At 35.0% G+C, this 22,184-nt stretch overlaps 1 protein-coding gene across 1 annotated transcript in view; it reads right to left on the bottom strand.

Annotated features, from left to right (window-relative positions):
* Nucleotides 1-1,283: 1,283 nt before the first annotated feature.
* RANBP3L (RAN binding protein 3-like) overlaps nucleotides 1,284-22,184 on the bottom strand; it is a 52,476-nt gene continuing 31,575 nt past the window's right edge. The window contains 13 exon segments of the mRNA XM_012002366.1: nucleotides 1,284-1,989; nucleotides 3,562-3,748; nucleotides 5,837-5,979; nucleotides 7,659-7,779; nucleotides 9,122-9,252; nucleotides 9,640-9,742; nucleotides 12,988-13,072; nucleotides 14,163-14,266; nucleotides 17,209-17,348; nucleotides 17,697-17,768; nucleotides 20,404-20,428; nucleotides 20,431-20,480; nucleotides 21,616-21,693. Coding sequence (XP_011857756.1) covers nucleotides 1,946-1,989; nucleotides 3,562-3,748; nucleotides 5,837-5,979; nucleotides 7,659-7,779; nucleotides 9,122-9,252; nucleotides 9,640-9,742; nucleotides 12,988-13,072; nucleotides 14,163-14,266; nucleotides 17,209-17,348; nucleotides 17,697-17,768; nucleotides 20,404-20,428; nucleotides 20,431-20,480; nucleotides 21,616-21,693 — 1,283 coding nt within the window. The 3' untranslated portion in view covers nucleotides 1,284-1,945.

Here is a 22,184-nt window from a genome sequence, read left to right as displayed (position 1 = left end):
CCGGGTGTGATGGCAGGCGCCTGTAACCCCAGCTACTCGGGAGGCTGAGTAAGGCACGAGAATCCCTTGAACCCGGGAGGCGAAGGTTGAAGTGAGCCGAGGTGGTGCCACTGCACTCCAACCTGGGTGACAGAGCGAGACTCTGTCTAAAAAACAAACAAACAAAATACATAAATAAAGTTATTTGTTCTCTTCTTCACTTTAGCAATTGATAGTGCAATCACAATGTTCCCACATCAACTAAGATCTTACAATAAAAGAGAACCAGTGCTTTATTATCTTCTCCAAATATCTCTCTGTGTTATGTTTCTAATGAAAATTTTTTGCTGAGTGTGTTCCACATCAGAGGCACTCTTCTTGATTTTTAAAGTGTTTCTGTTGTCCATTTGTTTTGTCCTTTCTTTCGTACTATGTCTCTTTTTTCCCTTCTATCTTTTCTTCATCTCTCTCACATTAACTTTATTTTTCCTCTTTATTTTCTGAGTCATTGACTCCTTTATTTAGAAGTAAAGGATATTATGTGCCATATTTCTTCTAGAATCACTGGAAGAATGAATGGGCCTCTCTCAGTAGTTACCTTACATTAAGTTACGCTTTCTCAGTTATAAGGAAGGACAAAATGAACAATTATACTAACTAAATCATAATCTAAAAGAGTTAATTTAACTTTCATATGCTAAACTTTCAGGCAGTAGCTGAGATTTGACTTAATAAATACTTATATATTATATCTTTATTATTTTATAACAGGCATGGCGATACAGTAATATAACTTGAAAGTGTGTATTCGCATATCCAAATGAATATTGTTCTTTGAAGTATCACTTAGTGAAATTATACCCTCATTCCAAATATGTTGTCATTGTTCAGAACATTTTCAGAAACATTTTGGAATTATGAATTCTTGTCCCCTAGTCAGAGAATTGTTTAGGGGTCACAATCAAAAGTCACTTTGAAGCCATGATGTGATAAAACTGAATTGAAAAATGAAGTAGGGCTATAAGTACTGAGACTAATTTTCTTGTATGATTCATGAGGTGTCTGTGAAACAAATCTCAAAGAAGAGGATCAAAACTCTATTGCAAAATTGTTGAAATTACTGTAGCCTACTATAATAATAGCATTTAAGAAAAAGATTCATTTGGCTATATATGATACATTTGTTTTTCTCTCTATACAGCCATACCTACAAAAGTATTAATGAAAATGTAATTACATAAATAAAACAAAGTAGAACAAGTTAACATATTTGGAATTCTTATACATGCTTTTTGATACATAGGTAATGTATTATATTTATTTATTCGTTTAACAACTATTGGATGCTGACCATGAGTCAAGCATTGACAAGATGCAACAGATACAAGTCCAAGAGCAGATGCTCTTTTTAAAGAAATTCATACCATGAATATATACGCTTATCGTATTTAGGAAATCCAAAAGCTAAAATTAAAATATACATTTCCCAGAAGATAAATAGGATTTAGTGAAATGTTATGATGCAATTATACTGTTTTTCAAAGAAATGACTCTGGAAATTTAGTAAAATATTTGTTTTATGGTCAGTGTGTGACTGAAAAAAATAAACATTTTGGTAGGTATTTATCAAATCTAGCAATTTATAATTCTGAGTATTATATCCATCAATGTGATGAAGCGTCCAAATTAGTTATAAAATCCTATTCTAAATAAACTTCTTCAAAAATGATAAATTTTGAACTTCTGAAGTCCATTTATTTTTTTAAATTCTGTCAGTTTCTGCACAATAATCAAAATGTTAAATGTAAAACATAAAAATGTTAATTGTAACAAATTACATATCTTAAACTTTTCTATAAAAACTCTTCAAGGAATGAATAGAATCTTCTCATTAGTTAGGGTGGTTTAGTATTTTCAGTAGGGTGAACCCTCTTTTTGTAGATGTCATGTTTATAGCAGGTAGTATTCATGAACAGGCAACCGACTGTCTGTGAGTCCACCTAGAAGGATCTGTGATATAAATTTAAAAGGTTTTATTATACAATATTTCGGGTAGATTTTTAATATTGAATGCAACTAAATATGAATATTAATATACTCGTTGAAATAAAAGCTGCAGAATATACATTTTTACAAGTAACATTTCTCATTTAGATAATTTATAAGCAACAAAGTGCAAAAAATTAGACCTTTTATTGCTTCCATAACATTTTAGCATTTGTTTTTAATGCCTCCTGGAGAAGATACTAAGTGAAAAGGGGAAAAAATGGCAAGGGAAAGGGGGTTCATATGATTGACATTTGCTTTGCATTATTTTCATTGTTTTTTTATTAAGATAGTTACATAGCACCTCTTTCCTAAAATTCAGTATAACAGAATATAGACATCATAAGCACGTGTCATTAGTTCGTGAGACAATTTGCTATTTAATCCTTATTTCAAATTGACATTGTTAATGTGTACCAACTAGTTCTCTGATAGACCCCATTTTATTGTTGGCAGTGTAAACATTATAATAAAATAAAAGAATTTTTATTTATTTTATATGCTTTAGAGACTAATAAACCATTTGTTTAATAGATTTGCTTAAAGTAGCAAGAAAAATTATATTAACTTAGTTCTCTGAATCACTAGGTCAAGCAGGTTATAATACTGATCTGCATGTTTTGTGTATTTTTCGTTTTGATTATAGCTTTAATATTAAGCAAAGGAAGATATTTCATCCAGTTATGCACATTCTTTGATAGATTCTTAAGTTATGTATGATTAAAGCAGCTTTAATATTTCAAAATGATTAAGAGTTGAAAAAAATGCTTGTTACCACACTATCATTGTAATTGTATTACTCAGTCCTCTGTAAAACAAGAATTCAGGACTAAGTGAAACTGTTAGTGAAAACACTTGAATGACTTTATTGGAATAATTACATCTATATAACAAAGTTGAGCTTACTATGTTTGACATTGTTTTTCTCCAAAGTATGAATATTAGTTTTAAATCCATATATCAAGATAAGCACTAAAACCTAACAATCTGTTTATCACTGGTTCCACTTCAACCTTACTTTATTTGTGAATCTTGATACAATAAAAGAAATAGTACTTTTTCCCCTAGACAAAATAGGTCCTTGAAAATAGTATTTGTACAATCTAGTTATTCTTATAAGCAGTCAAATTCTAAAAAGAGAATAACCAGAATTTTCAGGGTATCAAGCCAAGTGTACCAGGTGGACTCACTATATGTATTTCTATTTCTTCCTATTATAGCCAATAATAAAATGAGAGTAAGTGAAGATAAATAAAAATGAAGGGTTAATTTCAGGGTAGCAATGTAGTAGTTTTTTATGCAGTTTATAAGCAAATGACATAGGCATCACCATGAGGCTGACTTGATAAAATGAAGACCACTTATAGAAGACAGTGATTTTCAAACCCACTCCTCAGATCCAAACAACTAAGGCTCTAGCCACCACCGACTTTAAACAGAGCAGTTCCACTTGTTAAAAAATCTACCTAATATATGAGGATCATGCTTAAGAATTCGTTTTTAAACCTCTGACCTAACAAAACAAAAGCTATTTACCTGATCCATTTTTAGTGACTTGAATGAAATCATCCTCATTCTCATCACAGCTTTCGCAGTTCGATTGTTGGACTGTTTCTGACAGGCTTTCAGCTTGATTGACATCTTTCTGCTTACTGAAGCTTTGAAGTGCAACAAGACGATGATGTATTGCTGCATACAAATATGCTGTATCTTTGGCACTGGCCTGCGTGAGGAACATTACATTGTTAAGAAAATCATTAATGTTAGCTACATTTTACAGATTTTTAATCTTTCACTACTAATAAGGAAGGAATTACATGGCATAAATCTACAAATTGGTACATAGGTGCTAACAACCCTAAAAATTAAGCAGTAAAAAGACAATCTTGAACTAAATTGCGTCCTAAAATGTATACTTTTATAAGCAATCCCAATGTATACATTTTAAATTGAGAGAGTGAAATTTTGTTATATAAAATTTCTATTTGAATTTAAATTAGTTAAGACCATCCCTCCTTCACTATTTTCACTGTAGAAAATTGTAGGCTTGCAGAGAAAAAAGACTTCCATTTCCTGTCCATCACTTTGCTTGGACATTCCTCCAAACTACATAGCTTTGTGGATATGCTGAGCTCATTAGAGCAGTCTATGGTATTGTACCATAAATACATCAGAAGTTCTTGCTTTTCAATATTTTTCTACACTATTTTAATGGTTGTTATTCATATGAAAATATAAAAATGGTAACAATAAAGTTGGTATAACTTTTACTGTTAAAATATTCTTTTTTTCAATTCCTTCAGTAAAACTGTGGGTTCATGATTAATTTCGTTTATATTAGCAAAATATAGGCAGCACAGGTACTAAATATAGCTTGTTTCCCTCTTCCCTTTATGAATGAGGAAATTATGGCTCAGAAGGGTAAAATGACTTGTCTGAGTTGCTAGTCAGCAAATTGGCTGAAAGTTGAAACCCAGGTTTTATCATTCACATTAGTGGGATTAATGGAATAAATTATGGTCCATAATAGAATAGAATTCTTTCACCTACTAAAACAATTTTTGAAGAATAAACTAATGTCATGAAGACACTCACTAACATCGATAAGTAAAATGTATATTTCACAATCATATTAGCTTTTTAATCTCAGCAGCTTTTCTAAAGTGTACTATTGTTACCATCATTTTGCAGATGAATAAAATCAGTTTAAAGAAGGCTAAGTAGCTTTCCCAAAGATTATACAGTATGTACACTATGCTACATATATGTATGTGTGTATATACTTACACCCAGTTCCATGTATATACTAAAATATAAGACCAAAATGTTAATAGTGACCATCTCTGAGGATGGAATCTAGTCATGATTAACAGGCTCAGTCTCTGGCATGCTACTTTACCCACCTAAAACCAAGGGGGAATCTGGCCCAGAAGACTGGCAAGAGTATTAATACCTTAAATGGTAAATGCGGTTTGTACATCATCTTACCTGAACGTTTTAATACTCAATATCACTTACACCTAACAGTACACTTACTGGTAACTAATAAATTTGGATTTTCATCACGGGCACCTGCAAACTTTTTTTCCATATTACTACATGGAAACCAATTTATTTGTATTGTCACCTTCTGCCTGAACTTGGGTAATCAGTCTTCAGTTGGTCCATGGGGAAATCTAGTTTTTTTGGGGGGGAGGTTGTGGTTTTGTTTTGTTTTTTTAAGGCTTTATTCTTGCCAGCTCTCTTGGGTCTGGATCTTGTATTTGAGGTCAAGTATTCCTCTGCCAGAAACAGCTAAAACTGTGCTCCCATCCTGTTACCTTGGAGATTTACTCATGTCCAGAATTGGAATTTGCTGTTGGACTGGTTGTTTTAACTTGCTAGCTCTGTATTTTTCCATTTCCCACTGGTTCTTTTCCAGTGACCTAAAGCCTTTTTTCAATCTCAGCTTGCAGGATAAGCATTAGGCTTCAAAGTCTGCTAACCTCTTCCTGGGAACCATTCCTGACAATAGTCACTTTGGTAACACAGTAAGATTGTTCACAAAATTTCAGTAGTAAAGTAAAGGGTAGAGATTTGATGGCATGTATCACACAAATGTCTTGGAATGAGTACCAATTGATTACATAGACTTTGGTGTTAATTTCTGAATTTCACATAAAATTTATGTCTTATACTACAAACAGACATAATGAATGGCTGTTTTTGCCAATGGTACATATTATTATAACAAATGAAAAAACAAATTAGTAATTGCAGACATCTATTAATGTAGTAGGATAATCCTCTATCACTGAAATTTCTCACTTACCTGAATTAAAAATACTTTGATGCTATAGTCTTCTAAATCAGTAGCTGTTATTCGTACATTTTTGTGGTTTGCTCTTTGAATCTTCATTTGGGCCCAGAGTTTGCTATTGAGGATCAGCCTTAAACTGCCTTGATTGCGCATAACTAAAATAGGAAGTTGACTACATCAGGCCACAGAACAGTTGACACAGAGGAATTTACCATTTTCAAAAGCAAAATAAATCTTGTAGTTGTTTTTCAGACTGTAGATTCAATACTAACTTGTGATTTGACTAGATTATAACTTGGTTTTCAAATTGTACTTTCTTATGTTGGGAGAACTTTTTTATCTTAAGTGCTGAAATTACACTTTTCTACTGTAATATTTAAAAGTGGTTAAAATTTTAGAACTCTTTTTAAGAACTGATAGTCTGAAGAATATTCGTCTGTGAATTGTTTACAATGAAGAAAACCAAAACAAAAACCTTAAGTGTCCAAAAAAATGGAATTAGTTAAATAAATTATGGTGTAGTCATTCAAGAAAATATTATGAACCCATTAAGAATACTGCAAAAAGATATTTATTGATGTGGAAAAATCATGGTGTAATATGTAAAAGAAAAAAATAGGCTACAAAGCAAAATAAACACCATGAGTCAGAACTTTTACAATCTATGTATACGTTTATATATACAGAAAACAAGGGTCAGAAAAATATATTCTGTTAACAGATGTTATCTTAGGAAGATAGGCCTTTAAGTGATTTTGTTAAAAATTTTTTCAATCCATGCTTTCCAGTTTTTACAATGAATGGATATTACCTGCATAATAAAAAGAAAGCTGCTTTTGGGGTTTGTTTTTTGTTTTTTATTTTTGTTTGGGGATTTTTTTTTTTCCTTTGGCAGGCAGTAGAATCAAACCAGAGTAGTAAATAACTTGCAACTGCCTTGGTACTATTACTTGGTTGGGTGATTTAGAAATCTGCGTGCCTGTTACAGAACTGAAGACACTGTTTCTATCCTTTTAGTCTAAATTATATCTCTTACCCATTTCTTGAGCTTGATATCCAAAACTCAACGAATAACCTTATTCTTGGATCCAGTGTCTACCTGTGGTCTCCTCCAAAGTCTTGACCTCTCAAAATTGACCAATAAATCCATTCATCCTGCCCAGATCTCTCCCTGTGCTGTCTTTCAGTTTGGACCTCTGAACAATGCCCATTGTGTCATTTTGAATGATAGCTCTCTTGTATTTTTAGGTTTGACTGGCTCCAACTTCTGAACATCACTGTGCCTGCAGGATTCAATAACTGCACACCTTGGAAACTAATCTCTTTCCTTAGAGACTAATCCTTCATCCTGACCCCCATCCCATGTCTGGGATGCCCAGGACAAATTATGGGGCAAGTATTTTCCTTTAGAAAAGCTTTTCACTTTACAAAATAATTTGCATCATATTATTTCAAATAATAATAACATTACTATTTAGGTGTGTGCTGGGCTCTGATATAGGTGTTTTACATGCTTTATCTCATTGAATTCTCTCAGTAAGTCCTGAACTACAGTTATTCCCATTTTAAACTGATATAAGTACAGTAGAGAAAGAGATTTAAAAACTTGTCAAGGTCACTAGTTAGTCACTGCTGGAGCCAGAACTGGAGCCCATGCAGTCTAACAGGAGAGCCTACTTGAAATGGGAAGCTCCTATAGAAATATTTTCAACAGTCTGATTTTTTTGGTGTATTTTATAGCACATCTCCAGAAAATGATGTGTGCCTATATTATTATAGGTACACATGAGAAATCCTGAGAAATCGTCGCTTGCTTTACAAAAGGATTCCTTACTTAGTCTTGACTGTAATGTTCCACAGTCACTGCTTGCTGTATCATTCAGTCTCAACGTTCCTCTGCCCCTTTCAATCCAGGATTGTGTTGTTTTGTTGAATATGAAAAGCTTGCAGTTGATCTAAATAACAATTTTTTAAATGTCAAATATATAGAAAATTTTTTCAAGGTAAGTTACTTCCTATGTTATGACACATTTACATGTGTCTGATCTTTTACCAAAATAATCTTCGTTAGTGATTTATAAACCAGCTTTTAACATATATTTAATGTTTAGAAACATATAACTTTTGGATAGTTCAAACATCAAAAAGTAAAAAGACATACAAAGTGAAAAGGGGCCCCAGCTTTTATTTCCCATCTACCAATTTACACCCCTGCAACAAGTAACCACTGGTGTAAATATTTTGTTTATCCTTCCAGAGATATTTGTACATATATACATGCCAATACATATAAATGTTCCCCCTCTTTTTTTCTGTCAGTGGTAGAATGCCATACCTACTTTCTGATTTTTTAAAACTATATATACATCAACTTTTATATTAATTATTTGAGCTATATAATGTTATTTGAAGGTAAAGGAATCATTGAACCATTTGCATGCTTCAAAATTTTCAAAGACGGCATGGTAATGTGGAGAAGTATGATGTAATGCCACAGGTTACCCCACTACAATCATTACTACTGTGTACAAGAATCACCTAAACAGCCTGTTAAAAATACAGCATGTCAGAGCCTCACTCCTAACAATTACTTCAATAAGATTGGAATTAATCTAATCCAAGGGTTATGCTTTGAGACACAGTTAAAATAAAAGTGTCTGTAGATCATACAGGAAGTGGAGAGGAATGGAGAGAGTTTAGAGAAAAGCAGATAGAGAAAGGCAAAGGGAAATTTCTGCCTTGTTGGAAAAAGGTAAAGTTGTAGTAATTACATTTCATGTGCTTGTGCTGATGGTGATACTACTCAGCATTAAAATCCTGTGATACTGTAGTGTATATCTGTGAAATTCTTGAATTACATGAAATTCTAAACTTTTTTAAAGGAAGCTAAATTTATGAAATTCTAAACTTTTTTAGGAGGAAAATAAAATTCTTATTGGACTGAAATCAAGGTATCAACATTGTTAAACCTGTGTAAGTAGAATTATTTAATCACAATAATAGCACAAATTATAAAAGCAAATATTAAAGCAGGATACTTGGCTATCGTATTTCTAAGGGACTAATGTGAATAGTTGTAAAACTAACAACCCATTTTCCTGCAAAGTACACATACAAACATAAGAAGAAAATAAGTTACTGGTGTAATTTTTGAGAGCGTCCAACATTTTTATTTAAGTAACTTAGTCTCCATGAAAACTATACTTCTGTCTGTATTTTTAAAGATGTCTTTTCTCATGTTAACTTTATTCCAAGTATGTAAATGCTGCCAAAAAGAGTAAAACATGATATACAGACCTTTAACACATTATGTTCTGATTCCTCCCCTGTTATAACATCAATTTTCTCCAGCAAGCATTTTCGTGATGGTTGGGAAGAGAATGCAGCAGCTGATTCAGTTAGGGAAGTATTTTTAATGGAGTCTGTTCCTAAGAGAAAATGCGGGAAAAACACTGAAAAGTCCCCATTTTCTCTACTGTGAAAGTTCTTTATTGCCCCTATGACCACATATATCTACTTGACTTTTTCCAATAGTAAGTGAGATTCCAAAAATTCAAACTGCTTGAGTTCGTGTAAAATCTCCTTATCGATTCCTGCATAGCATTAACTCAAAAAATTATTAAAGCTTGTATATCAGATAATCATATTTATATGCTTTAATCTTTACCAAAATATTTGAAACACTGAATTACTGTTTTTTAAAATCTTATATTAAATATTAATTTTACTTATATTAAATATTAATGTTAATAAATAACATAAAAAACAAGACAAACTAGGTGAATCTAATGTTTTACAAATGAAAGAATTCTTACTTGAACTTAAAAAGTTGACAGGAAATTTCGGAGTGGATTTGAATGGTTTTTCCTTGGTGTATGAATCATTTTCAAGTTGAGGCTGGGTGAGTTTTTGAGTACTCTGAGTGGGGAAAAAGATGCATTATTAATTTTATTTAATAAAAGTTTTAATTTTATCCCTATATGTTTGCAGTAAGACCCTTTTGTTTTTCTGTTTCAACACAGCAAATAAGCCCAGCTGGTATGTTTTTATTTTGGACTTTCTGTGTGCTGAACAGAGAATTCATCTCCATTGTTAGAAAGCCTGAGTTCTAATCCTCAGAAAATATAATCTAGTTACCACCAGCCTACTTCAGGTGGGATCTAGTCCCAGAGGCAATGGGAAAGGTCTAAAGGTACAAAAGAAGGTAACAGATGTTCCACACTCTTACTAGACTAAACTGATGCCCAGGAGGTACAAAAGAAAGAAAGAGAATGTGCCTTTGAACACAGGAGTTAGAAGTATAATTCAATTTAATATTACTTTTAATTAATTTACCTTTAGAAATTTAAAGTGACAGCTCTGTATATAGTAACAGAAACATATACCAAAGTATTTCAGTGTCCCCAGAAATTTACTCTTGCTATCCACTTTATGGAAGAAAACAAAAAAGTTATCCAAAGACCCCCACAAGATGTCTCAGAGAACATCTTTGTAGAAAGAATCCTAACTTTTCCTCCCAGACAATTTTTGCCAACAGTCGCTTTTAAGGCTACTTGGGGCTCTGTATGTCTGTTGTAATCAAGGCCTGCACAAAAAAGACTAATTGACATGACATTTGCAATAATGTGTAGCCCTCTGCAAAACACAGAGAATTAGAACAATGATACTTAAGAATTTATGCTTATATTTTTTCCCTTATGAACTGAAAATTATTTCACATTACTTAACTAGACATCAAGATATTCCCTTAAAATTGGTAGAGATGGGTATAATTATTTCCATTTTAAGAAAATAGAAACTGAGGCACAGAAAGTTTAAATGACTCACTCTAAAAACACATAGCCAATAAGCCAAGAGTGCATCCTGGCCCCCAAATCGCAAGGCCAAAAATTTACAGGATTAGAGGACAAACACAAATTATCTCTATAATTCCTGTTATCCTTAAGATATTACCAACTTAAAGAGATAGAGAGTTCAGGTTCCTTTATAAACCAAATTTAAAATGCCCATAGGAAATGTGCACAAGTGCCTTCTCAAACCAAACCTGTAGTCCTGACTATAGTTTATTTGTATAGGTATCTCTCTGTCTGCTCTTATTAGATGATAAGCACCTTTAGGGCACAGTGTCTCCTTTAGCTTGCATAACCACTTACTCAGGTGGTTTTCAAACCTGCCTGTACATTAGAATCACTTGACAGCTGGCCTCACCCACAGGCATTCTGAGCTAATTGGTCTGATGAGACCAAGGGTAAGAAATCCTTAAAAGGATGATTCTAACAGGCAGCCAAATTTGAGATCAATGCTTTATATATCATAAGAACTCAGTACATGTTTGGTAAATTGAGTGGAATGTAAAGTTGATCCTGTGAGGTTTGGAAAGCGTTGTCTGACATTTTACAGATGCTGTGGCTAATCTGGTGTCAAACTTAGAAATAAATGATATGGAATAAATGTGCCTAAATATACTGCCTGTAAATTCATCATGGAGGCTAGTCCGTTTTGGTTCACATCCAAAGGCATAGGTCACAGGTCTAGGATTGGTGAGTTGACCTTCATTTTGGGAATGACAGAAGGGTCCCTAAAATAAACTAAGCCTTTAAAATAACTAATATATGAAAGCCCTAAAAATTTTGGAATGAGTTTGGGCGTGGTGGCTCACGCCTATAATTCCAGCACTTTGGGAGGCTGAGGCGGGTGGATCGCTTGAGCTCAGGAATTCAAGGCCAGCCTGGGCAACATGGTGAAACCTCATCTCTACCAAAAATACAAAAAGTTAGCCAGGTGTGGTGGTGCGTGCCTGTGGTCCCAGCTACTCGGTAGGCTAAGGTGGGGGGATCCCTTGAGTCAGGGAGACAGAGGTTGCAGTGAGCCAAGATCATGCCCCTGCATGATCTGCATGTCAGCCTGGGTGACAGAGCAAGACCCCATCTAAAAAAAAAAAAAAAAAAGAATTGGAATGAACTAGCTTAACGAGTTGGTTCTTTTATTAATCTAAATCCGTACATGAGTTTTAAAATCTCTGCAGCTTCTTTGGGATTCTTCATGTAACTGGTATTCCTGAGACAAGCTAGGCATGTTCAAGCTATCTCAGCCACTTTCCTGACTTGAGTGAAAGCTGGAAAAGATATGAAGATGTGATTGACCAGATAAAACCATAGGCATGGTTTCCCACAGCTTTCACTTTTCTGTACAATTTTCCACTGTAGATTACACTGTCTTAGAGATCAGAGTTCTGTGGGGACCAGAGAAGCAGTTATCTCATTGCAAGAAGATGCTGAGCATTAAATAAGGATGATGGTAATAACAGTGAGGGGTTTTCACTAGGCAAGTAGATTCTCCTAGGCAAGTAAAGCACTATGAATTTTCTCTGAAAGCTAGGGAAAGAAAAGTTATAATAATGCTTTTTGATGTAAGAGCTTGAAAGTAGGGTTGTGGTTAACTAATAAGAACAAACTGGTCGCCGGGCGCGGTGGCTCACGCCTATAATCCCAGCACTTTGGGAGGCTGAGGCGGGCAGATCACGAGGTCAGGAGATCGAGACCATCCTGGCTAAGATGGTGAAACCCCATCTCTACTAAAAATACAAAAAATATATATAATGTATATATTAGCCGGGTGTGGTGGCACACATCTGTATTCCCAATTACTCGGAAGGCTGAGGCAGGAGAATCGCTTGAACCCAGGAGGCGGAGGTTGCAGTTAGCAGAGATCGTACCACTGCACGTCAGCCTGGGTGACACAGTGAGACCCTGTCTCAAAAAAAGAAAAAAAAAAAATTGGCAAATAATTTTAAATGCATCTTGTTGTAAAATGATGCAAACTATTAAAATATCATTACCAATTGAGCTTATCTAACGATTGCAGATAATTCTGGGATTTCCTTGGGTACTTTTGGCTTAACACAAGTCAAAGAACTATTTAATATTTCATATCAGTAATAATGTTATAATTATACAGTTCCCTTCCTCTGTGGGTTTCTATTATTTTAACAACTAGGACATGCTTCCCAGGAGAATCTTTCCAGTTAAAGAAAGAAAATGTGCCGTTGAACTCAGGAGTTAAAAAGTATTATTCAATTTAATATTACTTTTAATTAATTTACCTTTAGAAATTTAAAGTGACAGCTCTGTATATAGTAATAGAAACATATACCAAAATCTTACCAAAACTCTTTCTACCATGTTTTCTCCAAAAACAAAATTGGAACTGCCGTTTTTAAAAGAACATTTATCTTCATTTGGTTGACATCTAAGAAAAAGAAATAAGCATTTACTATTTTAAATACATGGATAAAGCCATTTTAAACCTTGAAATAATCAGATAATTTAATAGATTTATGTAAATCAAATTTACTGCTCATTTTTGTTAGTTTGAATTTAATGAGAAATGAAAGAAAAATTCAAATAGTGGCATCCAGAGGTGATTGTCAAGACAGTTTCCAGCTATTACAGCACTGACAGAGACCAGTCCTGACTGCCTCATGGCCATCACTGCACTGGCTGTGTGGTCAGCCAGGAGGGCTGCCCAACCCTTTTTGCTTTTCCAACACACCCTGTCTAATACCTAATTTGCACTCTTCCCTTCCCCAAGTGGCTGATGCCTTTAGCAACCAGAGATCTCCAGGGCAAAAGCAAAACCCTATCTGTTATAATTGAGTGTGCATTGGCTTAAATTTTTTTGCCTCCCAGAAACGTTTTTTTTTAATGTTAAAAGTGTTTTTCCTGATGAGAAACTTGAAGACAGGAAGCCCTCTCTTTGTAGACAGATGTGCTCAGGGTTCGTCATTGCATCCCCAATGTGCACAGAAGGCACCTACTACCGCACCTGGACAGAGCCCAGTCATGTGAGGCAGTTTATGTCCGCAGCTAGTTTTAATCTCTCAGATCAAACATTTATTCATCACTAGTAATACTAATACATACTAATAAATATGGCAGATTTATACTGCTTTCCTTGTTGTTTATATAACCCATGCCAATAAAAAATGAATAATGCCAAAATAAAAGATAAAAACGCCAGAGAGAGAGGAAGAGAGCCTAATCTACTAACCAGATAATTTATGCCCAACCAAATAAAAGTTTAGCCATACATTTTCAAAAAGTTCTCACCCAAGTCAATGAAACAATGAAGACAATCCAGTATTAATATGATAATATTTAAGTATCAGAAATTTTTAAAAAACATTTTAAACTTGTGTTCCTATAAAATCTCCTTTCAAATGGGAATCTTGGCAGTTTATCCATACAAGGTCAGAGAATTATTCTCCATGATTGGTTATAATAATAAAAGAATGCAAGAATGAAAGGACAACCCTTCTGTTTTCTCATTATTAACTTACCCTACTGATGTTGCACCTAAAAAGTGCTGGTTAGTAGACAGCTGGACTGAAATTCTGGCACTTGATAAGTTTTCACTTGACAAATAGGAATTTCCCTCAGAAATCTGAAAGTAAAGAAATACATCAAAAAGTTTATAAAGACTACCTCACTATAGGACCATCAGACAAGGAAACAATAGTTATAGTTAAACATATTGAAAACTTACTATGTTTAAGTACTGCCCTAAGCATTTTATGTACTATCTCATTTACTCCTTACAACTCTATACACTTTGTACTTCTATTATCCACATTTTACAGGTGAGTAAACTGACACAAAGAACTTAAATAACTTGTCCAGGTCACTTACATACAATGGAGATCTGTCTAATACCAGAATATCATAACATTCAGAAATCCCACTATGTTTTGTTATTTTTGCCATTTTAGTCAAATTGGGTTAATTCTCATTTCTGGATTAGTAAAGCTCACTTTCAGGACTATGTAATCCTTGGTAACACCCAAAAATGTCACCATCCTAGTCACCCAGTGTAAGAGAAAACCCCACTCATCTCTTTATCTTGAAATTTTCAACTGGTAACTTACCCAGTTACTTTGCCTTATGTACATATGTGTATGCACAATACCTGAATTAATATATAAATGTAAGAGTGAGGAAATTTAGAATTGGAAGGAACCCTATAAATTATCTGGTCTAGTATTTACAATGTATTGTGGACACCTTCCTTCCTCGACCAGGGATTTGCAAAGATGTTTCAGTTCGTTCATATCTTTTAAAGCCAGATGGGATATGTTTCCGCTTAAATTTTTATTTCAATCAATAAAAATAATTTTGAATACTTTTTCTTTTTTAACAAGAATTTGAGAACTGACAAATATGTATCAAGAGAGCATGTGCCATGGTTAGCAAAGATCAAAGTACATGCTCATGACCTAGTCACTCAGATGATGTAGCCCTCAGTCGAAATGGTAGCTTTCACTCCTATGTTGGTTAAAATAGTTATTTAGGCATATATTGTTTAATCTATACATATTAAGTAACCATTGATTAATGATAGGATGAAAATAATTTATCTGATTTTGATATACAAGTTAATAAGAAATATAAAGATAATGGTTCTGCAAAATCCACCTAGAGAGTTTTCACCAAATCTTAAATTACATTCATTTAGTCAAAATTCTTACATAGGATCTTATATACAGTGTGTCTCTGGATCTTCAAAGATCACTAAATGGAAAATTTAATGATGGGCGTTAAATTTTCTGTTTAATGATGGGCATATACAGTAAGGATTTTCAATAACTGGAAATAAGGTTTATTCACTAGACCTTATAATTTTCTCAAAAATAAATATAAACAATAGCTTGAAATTTTCTCTTATGCTTGGATCATTTAGGAAAAAAAAATGGAAGAAATATATTAATAAATTTTATTTTAAAAATATGCAATGCAGTGTTTACAAAAATCCTGCCAAGAAAGAAATATTGATATACTTTTGATGTCATAGCGTGTAATTAAAATCTTGCTGTGTATTTATAGTGCATGCCATTTTAAAATGCAATGTAACTTTTTAGAAATTAGTCAACACATTATACTTCCTATTACATAATTTAAAACAAGTTAAACACCGTGCATCACTCTTTTTTTTTCTTTTCTTTTTTGAGACAGTCTGGCTCTGTCACCCAAACTGGTACCATCTCAGTTCACTGCAACCTCTGCCTCCCGGGCTCAAGCTAGGACTACAAGCGCATGCCACCATGCCCAGCTAATTTTTATATTTCTTGTAAAGACAGTGCTTTACTATGTTGCCCAGCCTTGTCTGGAACGTTTTAGCTCAAGAGATCCACTCATCTCAGCCTCCCGAAGTGCTAGGATTAAAAGCACGAGCCACCATGCCCGGCCATATGACTTCTTAAATAAAAGTAAAGAATTATGTAACTTGGTGATAATTATTACATTATATTTAAATGAAAACAGTAATATACTTATCTAAAATTGAAGACATATTTTACTTAAAAATTATTATATAGCATGCATAAATGATGAAATGATTTTTTAAGTTCATAATGGATCTCTCCAAATCATATCTTACAAAGTAAAGGGTTTAGAAATATAAAAATATTGGTAAATGCTGACCAAGTTCAAGTCCCTTACTTTGCTGATAAAAAAAGATGTTGAATGGGTGCTTTGTTTAGCTAAACAAAGATAGTGGCAGAGGCAAGATTAGTACCAAGCTGGTATTTTTTTACACTTGAATGTTTCTGTCCTTATATTCACTAAGGGAAAACAAAACAAAGCGAAACTATGTGACCAATCCTCAGTAGTTCAGCTGGAAACAAATGGCTAAGATGGAATAACTGTCAAATTCCAACCTGCCTATCTTGAGTCCTGTTCCTCCTGTGTCTGCTTCTGCTGGAAGACAGGGGTAGCATTACAGCAATTGAATATATCCCCAAACCCGTATCTGCATGGCTTGTGTAAGTTACTGTCTCTTTAGAAAGGCCTACAAAGAGTGATTCAGACACTACATAGTAGGAAGTTAGAATTCTTATCTGTCTCTAGAGGCTTCCCAGACCCTTCCAATTACACTGTATAGGGAGTTCTCTGCTCCTGTTATACTGGAATATGGCTCTGAAGTGAACCCCTGGTATGACCTAAACTGGCAAAGATACACTGTGATGTTGACCAGTTGACGATGTAGAGAAAATCCATGTCTCTTTTTTGACTACTGACTATGGCCCCTGGCTACCTCATTGCTGTCCCCATTCTCACATAGGGTCATTGCTGTGGCACAAGACCCCCAGATTTCTACTGCCCAGTACTCAGCTTTATAACTTTAGAGAGACCATAGATTTGTGAGACTACAACTCTCCAATGTAAAGTAAGAGTACAACTTTAAAAAGGTTACCAAGGGCTTTATGCTATCTAGCCCAGCAACAAAACAAAGCTCAGGCAACTCCTATTTCTGGATATGGAGGCCCCAAACAACCTACAAAAGGAAGGATGAAGGGTTGAGATCAGTCCTGTTATCCTGGGCTTTCTCACCTTATTATTTGTTTTTTCTTTAATCTTGCAGGATTCCAGTGCCTTGTGTCCAAATGTTTTTCTTACTTTTGTACAACTTTGAGCTTGAGGTAGCTGCAAAATAGCAGGTCTAATAACATGCTTAGAATGTTTCACAGGACCTTAAAAGAATAGAATTAAAAGATAAATATATTTTTAGTGCAATATTCCTTTACTCCCTATTTTTAACTAATATAATTCTTATTTTCTAAAGTCATGTTTAAATGAGGGACTAGTGTTAATTAATCAAAGTCCAAGTAAGCATTGAGTTCCCCAGCACTCACACCTTGCCTAGCTTTTGCCCAATAACTGTTCATTTTGATCATGAAACCTGGCTTACTTGCATTATTTCTGCATGTTTTGTCACTCTGACCTAACTCCATGCCCCCAACACACGCACATATAGGGAGATGAAAATATAGGTGGTAAAATATACAATTTCTGAGGTTCTTGAAATAGAAGCTACATACCTTGTTCAGCACTCTTTATATCAACATTACTTTGCACAAGAGTCGATATCATAAAAATATTGTTTTTCCTCACTGTAAGAAAAAATATTAAAAAATTTTTTAATACAGAAGAGTGTCAGATTCTACACTATTTGGGGCTTAACAACCCCGTTCTGAACTCACCAGCAGATGTCGCAATTGGCACTAACAGAGTACTAGGTAGTGCTCTCTGGAGCACTGGCTCTGCTAAAAATGGGATTGCCGGCCAGACGCGGTGGCTCACACCTGTAATCCTAGCACTTTGGGAGGCCAAGGCGGGTGGATCACCTGAGGTCAGGAGTTTGAGACCAGCCTGGCCAACATGGCAAAACCCAGTCTCTACTAAAAATACAAAAAAAATTAGCCAGGCATGGTGGCAAGTGCCTGTAATCCCAGCTACTCGTGAGGCTGAGGAAAGAGAATCACTGGAAACCAGAAGGTGGAGGTTGCAGTGAGCGGAAATCGTACTCCAGCCTGCGTGATGGGAGCGAGACCCCATCTCAAAGGAAAAAAATGGTGGGGGGTGGATTGCCAGATGCGTCCCGCTACATAGTTCTGTTTACTTTCAGAAATCTAAGTGAAAATTAAGTGACTAGAGAAAAGGCAGCCTTTTTTAGATCTTTAAATAGTGTACTGTCAGAAATTCTACAGACTATAAAATCTGAATTGGTAATGAGCCCTTCAGCATTAATATATAGCTATTATAGAATATTATAAAACTGTTACCAAAGTTTGCCCACACTCCCTGACTTTTTAATGAGTATACCTGAAAAAAGAAGTAAAGATGACAAATGTGCTAGGTTATTTTTCTACAAGCATGTTGGTGGGGTAAGACTGTGGTGATGGCTCCAAGTATAGAATTTCTATACATTTCAAAGGGATCTCCTCAATTGCAAATTGCAGAAACAGCAACCTTTGGCATTTAATTAATGAAGATGAGAAAAGAATAATTGCTTCTTCAAAGTATTCTTTAAGGTGTTATAACATAAATGTTGGGGTAGAATCCCTTCTTTACTTCAGAGTTCAATTTAATGTTTTTTATTATCTTTTATTACTGAACATCAACAAAAAATGAGCCATATTTTTCTCCTGCTGAACACCACTAACATTCTGCACAAGATAAAACAGAGTGATGCTTTCCTTTGTGTGTGTCCAGTAAAAAATGAATTAAAGCAGGTGCATAGATAACTTAAAGCCATTCCTTTGTTTTATGAGTAAATACAATAAAACAGAATACCTTTGCCTCTGGGATTAGGATCTCTATTTCTCTTTTTTTTTTTTTTTCTTTGAGATAGAGTCTCTGTCTGTCATCCAGGCTGGAGTGCAGTGGTGTGACCTTGGCTCACTGCAACCTCTGCCTCCTGGGTTCAAGCAATTCTCTTGCCTCAACCCCCCAAGTAGCTGGAACTACAGGCATGCAACACCATGCCCGGCTAATTTTTGTATTTTTAGTAGAGACCAGGTTTCGCCATGTTTGCCAGGCTGGTTTCGAACTCCTGGCCTGCAGCAATATGCCTGCCTTGGCCTGTCAAAGTGCTGATATTATAGGCATGAGCCACCACACCCGGCCAGGATCTCTGTTTATCTTAATGTCTGAGCTTGTCAGTCAGGTTAGAAGGGTTAGAGACACTAAAAAGTGTCTCTTCTGCATCTGAAAGGTACATGACTGTTGCTCAGTCATGCCTGCAGTTATTACTAAGAATATAGATTTATTCATTGAAAAACTCTGTAGTTCAGGCCGGGCGTGGGTGACTCAGGCCTGTAATCCCAGCACTTTGGGAGCCGAGGTAGGTGGATCACGAGGTCAAGAAATCGAAACCATCCTGGCCAAAATGGTGAAACCCCATCTCTACTAAAAATACAAAAATTAGCTGGGCATGGTGACGTGCACCTGTAGTCCCAGCTACTCAGGAGGCTGAGGTAGGAGAATTGCTTGAACCCGGGAGGCGGAGGTTGCAGTGAGCCGAGACCGTGCCATTGCACTCCAGCCTGGGTGACAGAGCCAGACTCTGTCTCAAAAAAAAAAGAAAAAGGAAAAAAGAAAAAACTCTGTAGTTCCTGGGTAGAGGGGGATCAATTCAAGTGAAGAGAGTAGTTTGTACTTTTTCTTTCTTAGTGGCAAACTTAACTTGGAAAAGGCAATTGATTGTTTAATAGAAATGAAAACATGAGAATAGAGATCATTTTAATGTGGAGAAAATGCCATTTCAAATATTTTATTATGATAAAATAGTTTTACTAAGCAAAACATTATAAATTTCAAGTAAAGAGGAGTAATGTTTTAATTAGTGGAAATTTTAGTGGATTTATATGCTAAACTTAAAATATGAATTTAAAGCATAATTGCATGTTTTAAATACTACACATTATAAACTATGTAGATGGACAATAAGAAGTAAAATAATGCAAATTGTTCTTACTTTTATAGGGCTGCCTTAAATAAAATAATGCTGTTATAAATGTGAAATCGTAAAAAAAATTAAGTTCAAACTTTCTACCCAAGGTAAAAACATGTACTCAGAATTTGTGAAGTTAGAATTCATAAGGTATTCTTCGATGCATACTTTGTGATCTATTTCTAAGGTGTCAGCATTTTATGATAGTAGCTAAGAAAGAAAAGTCATCATTAATAAGAATGATTTTGAAAAGTCAGAGTGTCAGGCTTGAAGTTCTAGAAACTCTTTATTACCTGACCCAGAATGGGGGAAGGTTGGGGGAGGTTAGTGACGGATGAAGATCTCATTTGTTTCTGAGACAAGGTTGACACTAAAAGCAGATTGCAAACTAAAGTCACTTAGAAAGTGGGTTTTTTGTTTTGTTTTCATTTGGAGTTTTGCTGTTTTGGAAAAATTTCTGTATCACTAATTTAGAAAAGTCTTTATTTTTGTTAATGTAAATAAGGAGTACATCTGATGAGAATGATAAATTAATTTCCATTCAATTCCATTCAACAGTAAATATTTATTTTATGGTCACCATATGTAAGACACTATCAGCCATGAAGATGACCTCAAGGAACTCACAGTGGAGGAGAAATATATACATAGATGCTGTATTACAAGGCGGAAGACATGGAGCTCATTATAAAAGGAATCACTGGAGTGCTTTCAGCATAGAAGAGAAGCAAACTAAGTTACTGATTTACTCGGAACACAGTGTATGATAAAATTATTTTCAAAGGGTAGGCATCCATTTATTTAAATAGGTGGTTGCTTTCTTTTTTTCTTTTTTTTTTTTAGAGGGAGTCTCATGCTGTCAACCCACCTGGAGTGCTATAGCGCAATCTCGGCTCACTGCAACCTCCACCTCCCAGGTTCAAGAGACTGTCCTGCCTCAACTTCCCAAGTAGCTGGGACTACAGGCACCTGCCACCACGCCCAGCTAATTTTTTTTTTGTATTTTTAGTAGAGACAGGGTTTCACTGTGTTGGCCAGGCTGGTCTCAAACTCCTGACCTCGTGATCTGCCCACCTCCGCCTTCAAAAGTGCTGGGATTACACATGTGAGCCACCGCACCCAGCCAATGGTTACTTTAAAAATGGCCTTTTCCCCTACTTACAAAGCTAATACGTGCTCAATGCAGAAACTTTGGAAACATAGCAAAATACAAAGGCATGGGAGATGGGGAGGAGACCAAATCACCTGCAAGTCCTCTACTTAAGATAACCACTGCTATCATTGTGGCTTATGTCCTTTTGGTATTTTTTCCAATGCTGATAAATGGAATGTTTAAATACTGACTCACTGTACCATTATATAGCTTGTTGTTTTCACATAACAATATATTATAAACACTATTCAGTTGATAAGCTTTTAACATTACTCTTTTGAAAAGTTTCTCAGTAATTTTGCATTCAGAATAAACATAACAGTGAATAGTCAACAGTCAAGGCTATACATACCTCCCTGGGACTGAGAATCTGTAATATGAAAAGTAAAAGATGAAGACCGTACACGCTTTCTTGAAAAACCATTACGTTCTGCAAGAAAAGCAATGGGAAGGCTAAAATTACTTGCAATAACAAAGTATCCTCAACTCATGATACGGTAGGATAAACAGAATTTTCTTTTGTCTACACAGATCATCATTTGATAACACATTAACCCTTCTATCACTATTTTAAATATTGGGGTTAATAGGTTGCTGATTGATTATAAACCTATAGGCATATCATGCTAGTATGAAACAATTAGAAATGACTGGTGTCAGCAATAATTTGTATATGCATTTTGAGGTCTACAGAGAATGTTTTTGATAGGCTGAGGGGCAGGGAGTGGAGCACAGTGAATTTTAGTCACTAACATCAGTGTTCTCAGGGACCTATATATCATATTTCAAAACAAAAGTGAATCTACTGGCATATTTTAAAAAAAGAAAAAACAGGCTGGGCGCGGTGGCTCAAGCCTGTAATCCCAGCACTTTGGGAGGCCGAGACGGGCGGATCACGAGGTCAGGAGATCGAGACCGTCC

The sequence above is a fragment of the Mandrillus leucophaeus genome, unplaced genomic scaffold (genome assembly GCF_000951045.1).
Source record: "Mandrillus leucophaeus isolate KB7577 unplaced genomic scaffold, Mleu.le_1.0 Scaffold684, whole genome shotgun sequence".
Lineage (NCBI taxonomy): Eukaryota > Metazoa > Chordata > Mammalia > Primates > Cercopithecidae > Mandrillus > Mandrillus leucophaeus.
This window is presented reverse-complemented; position numbering and strand designations above follow the sequence as displayed.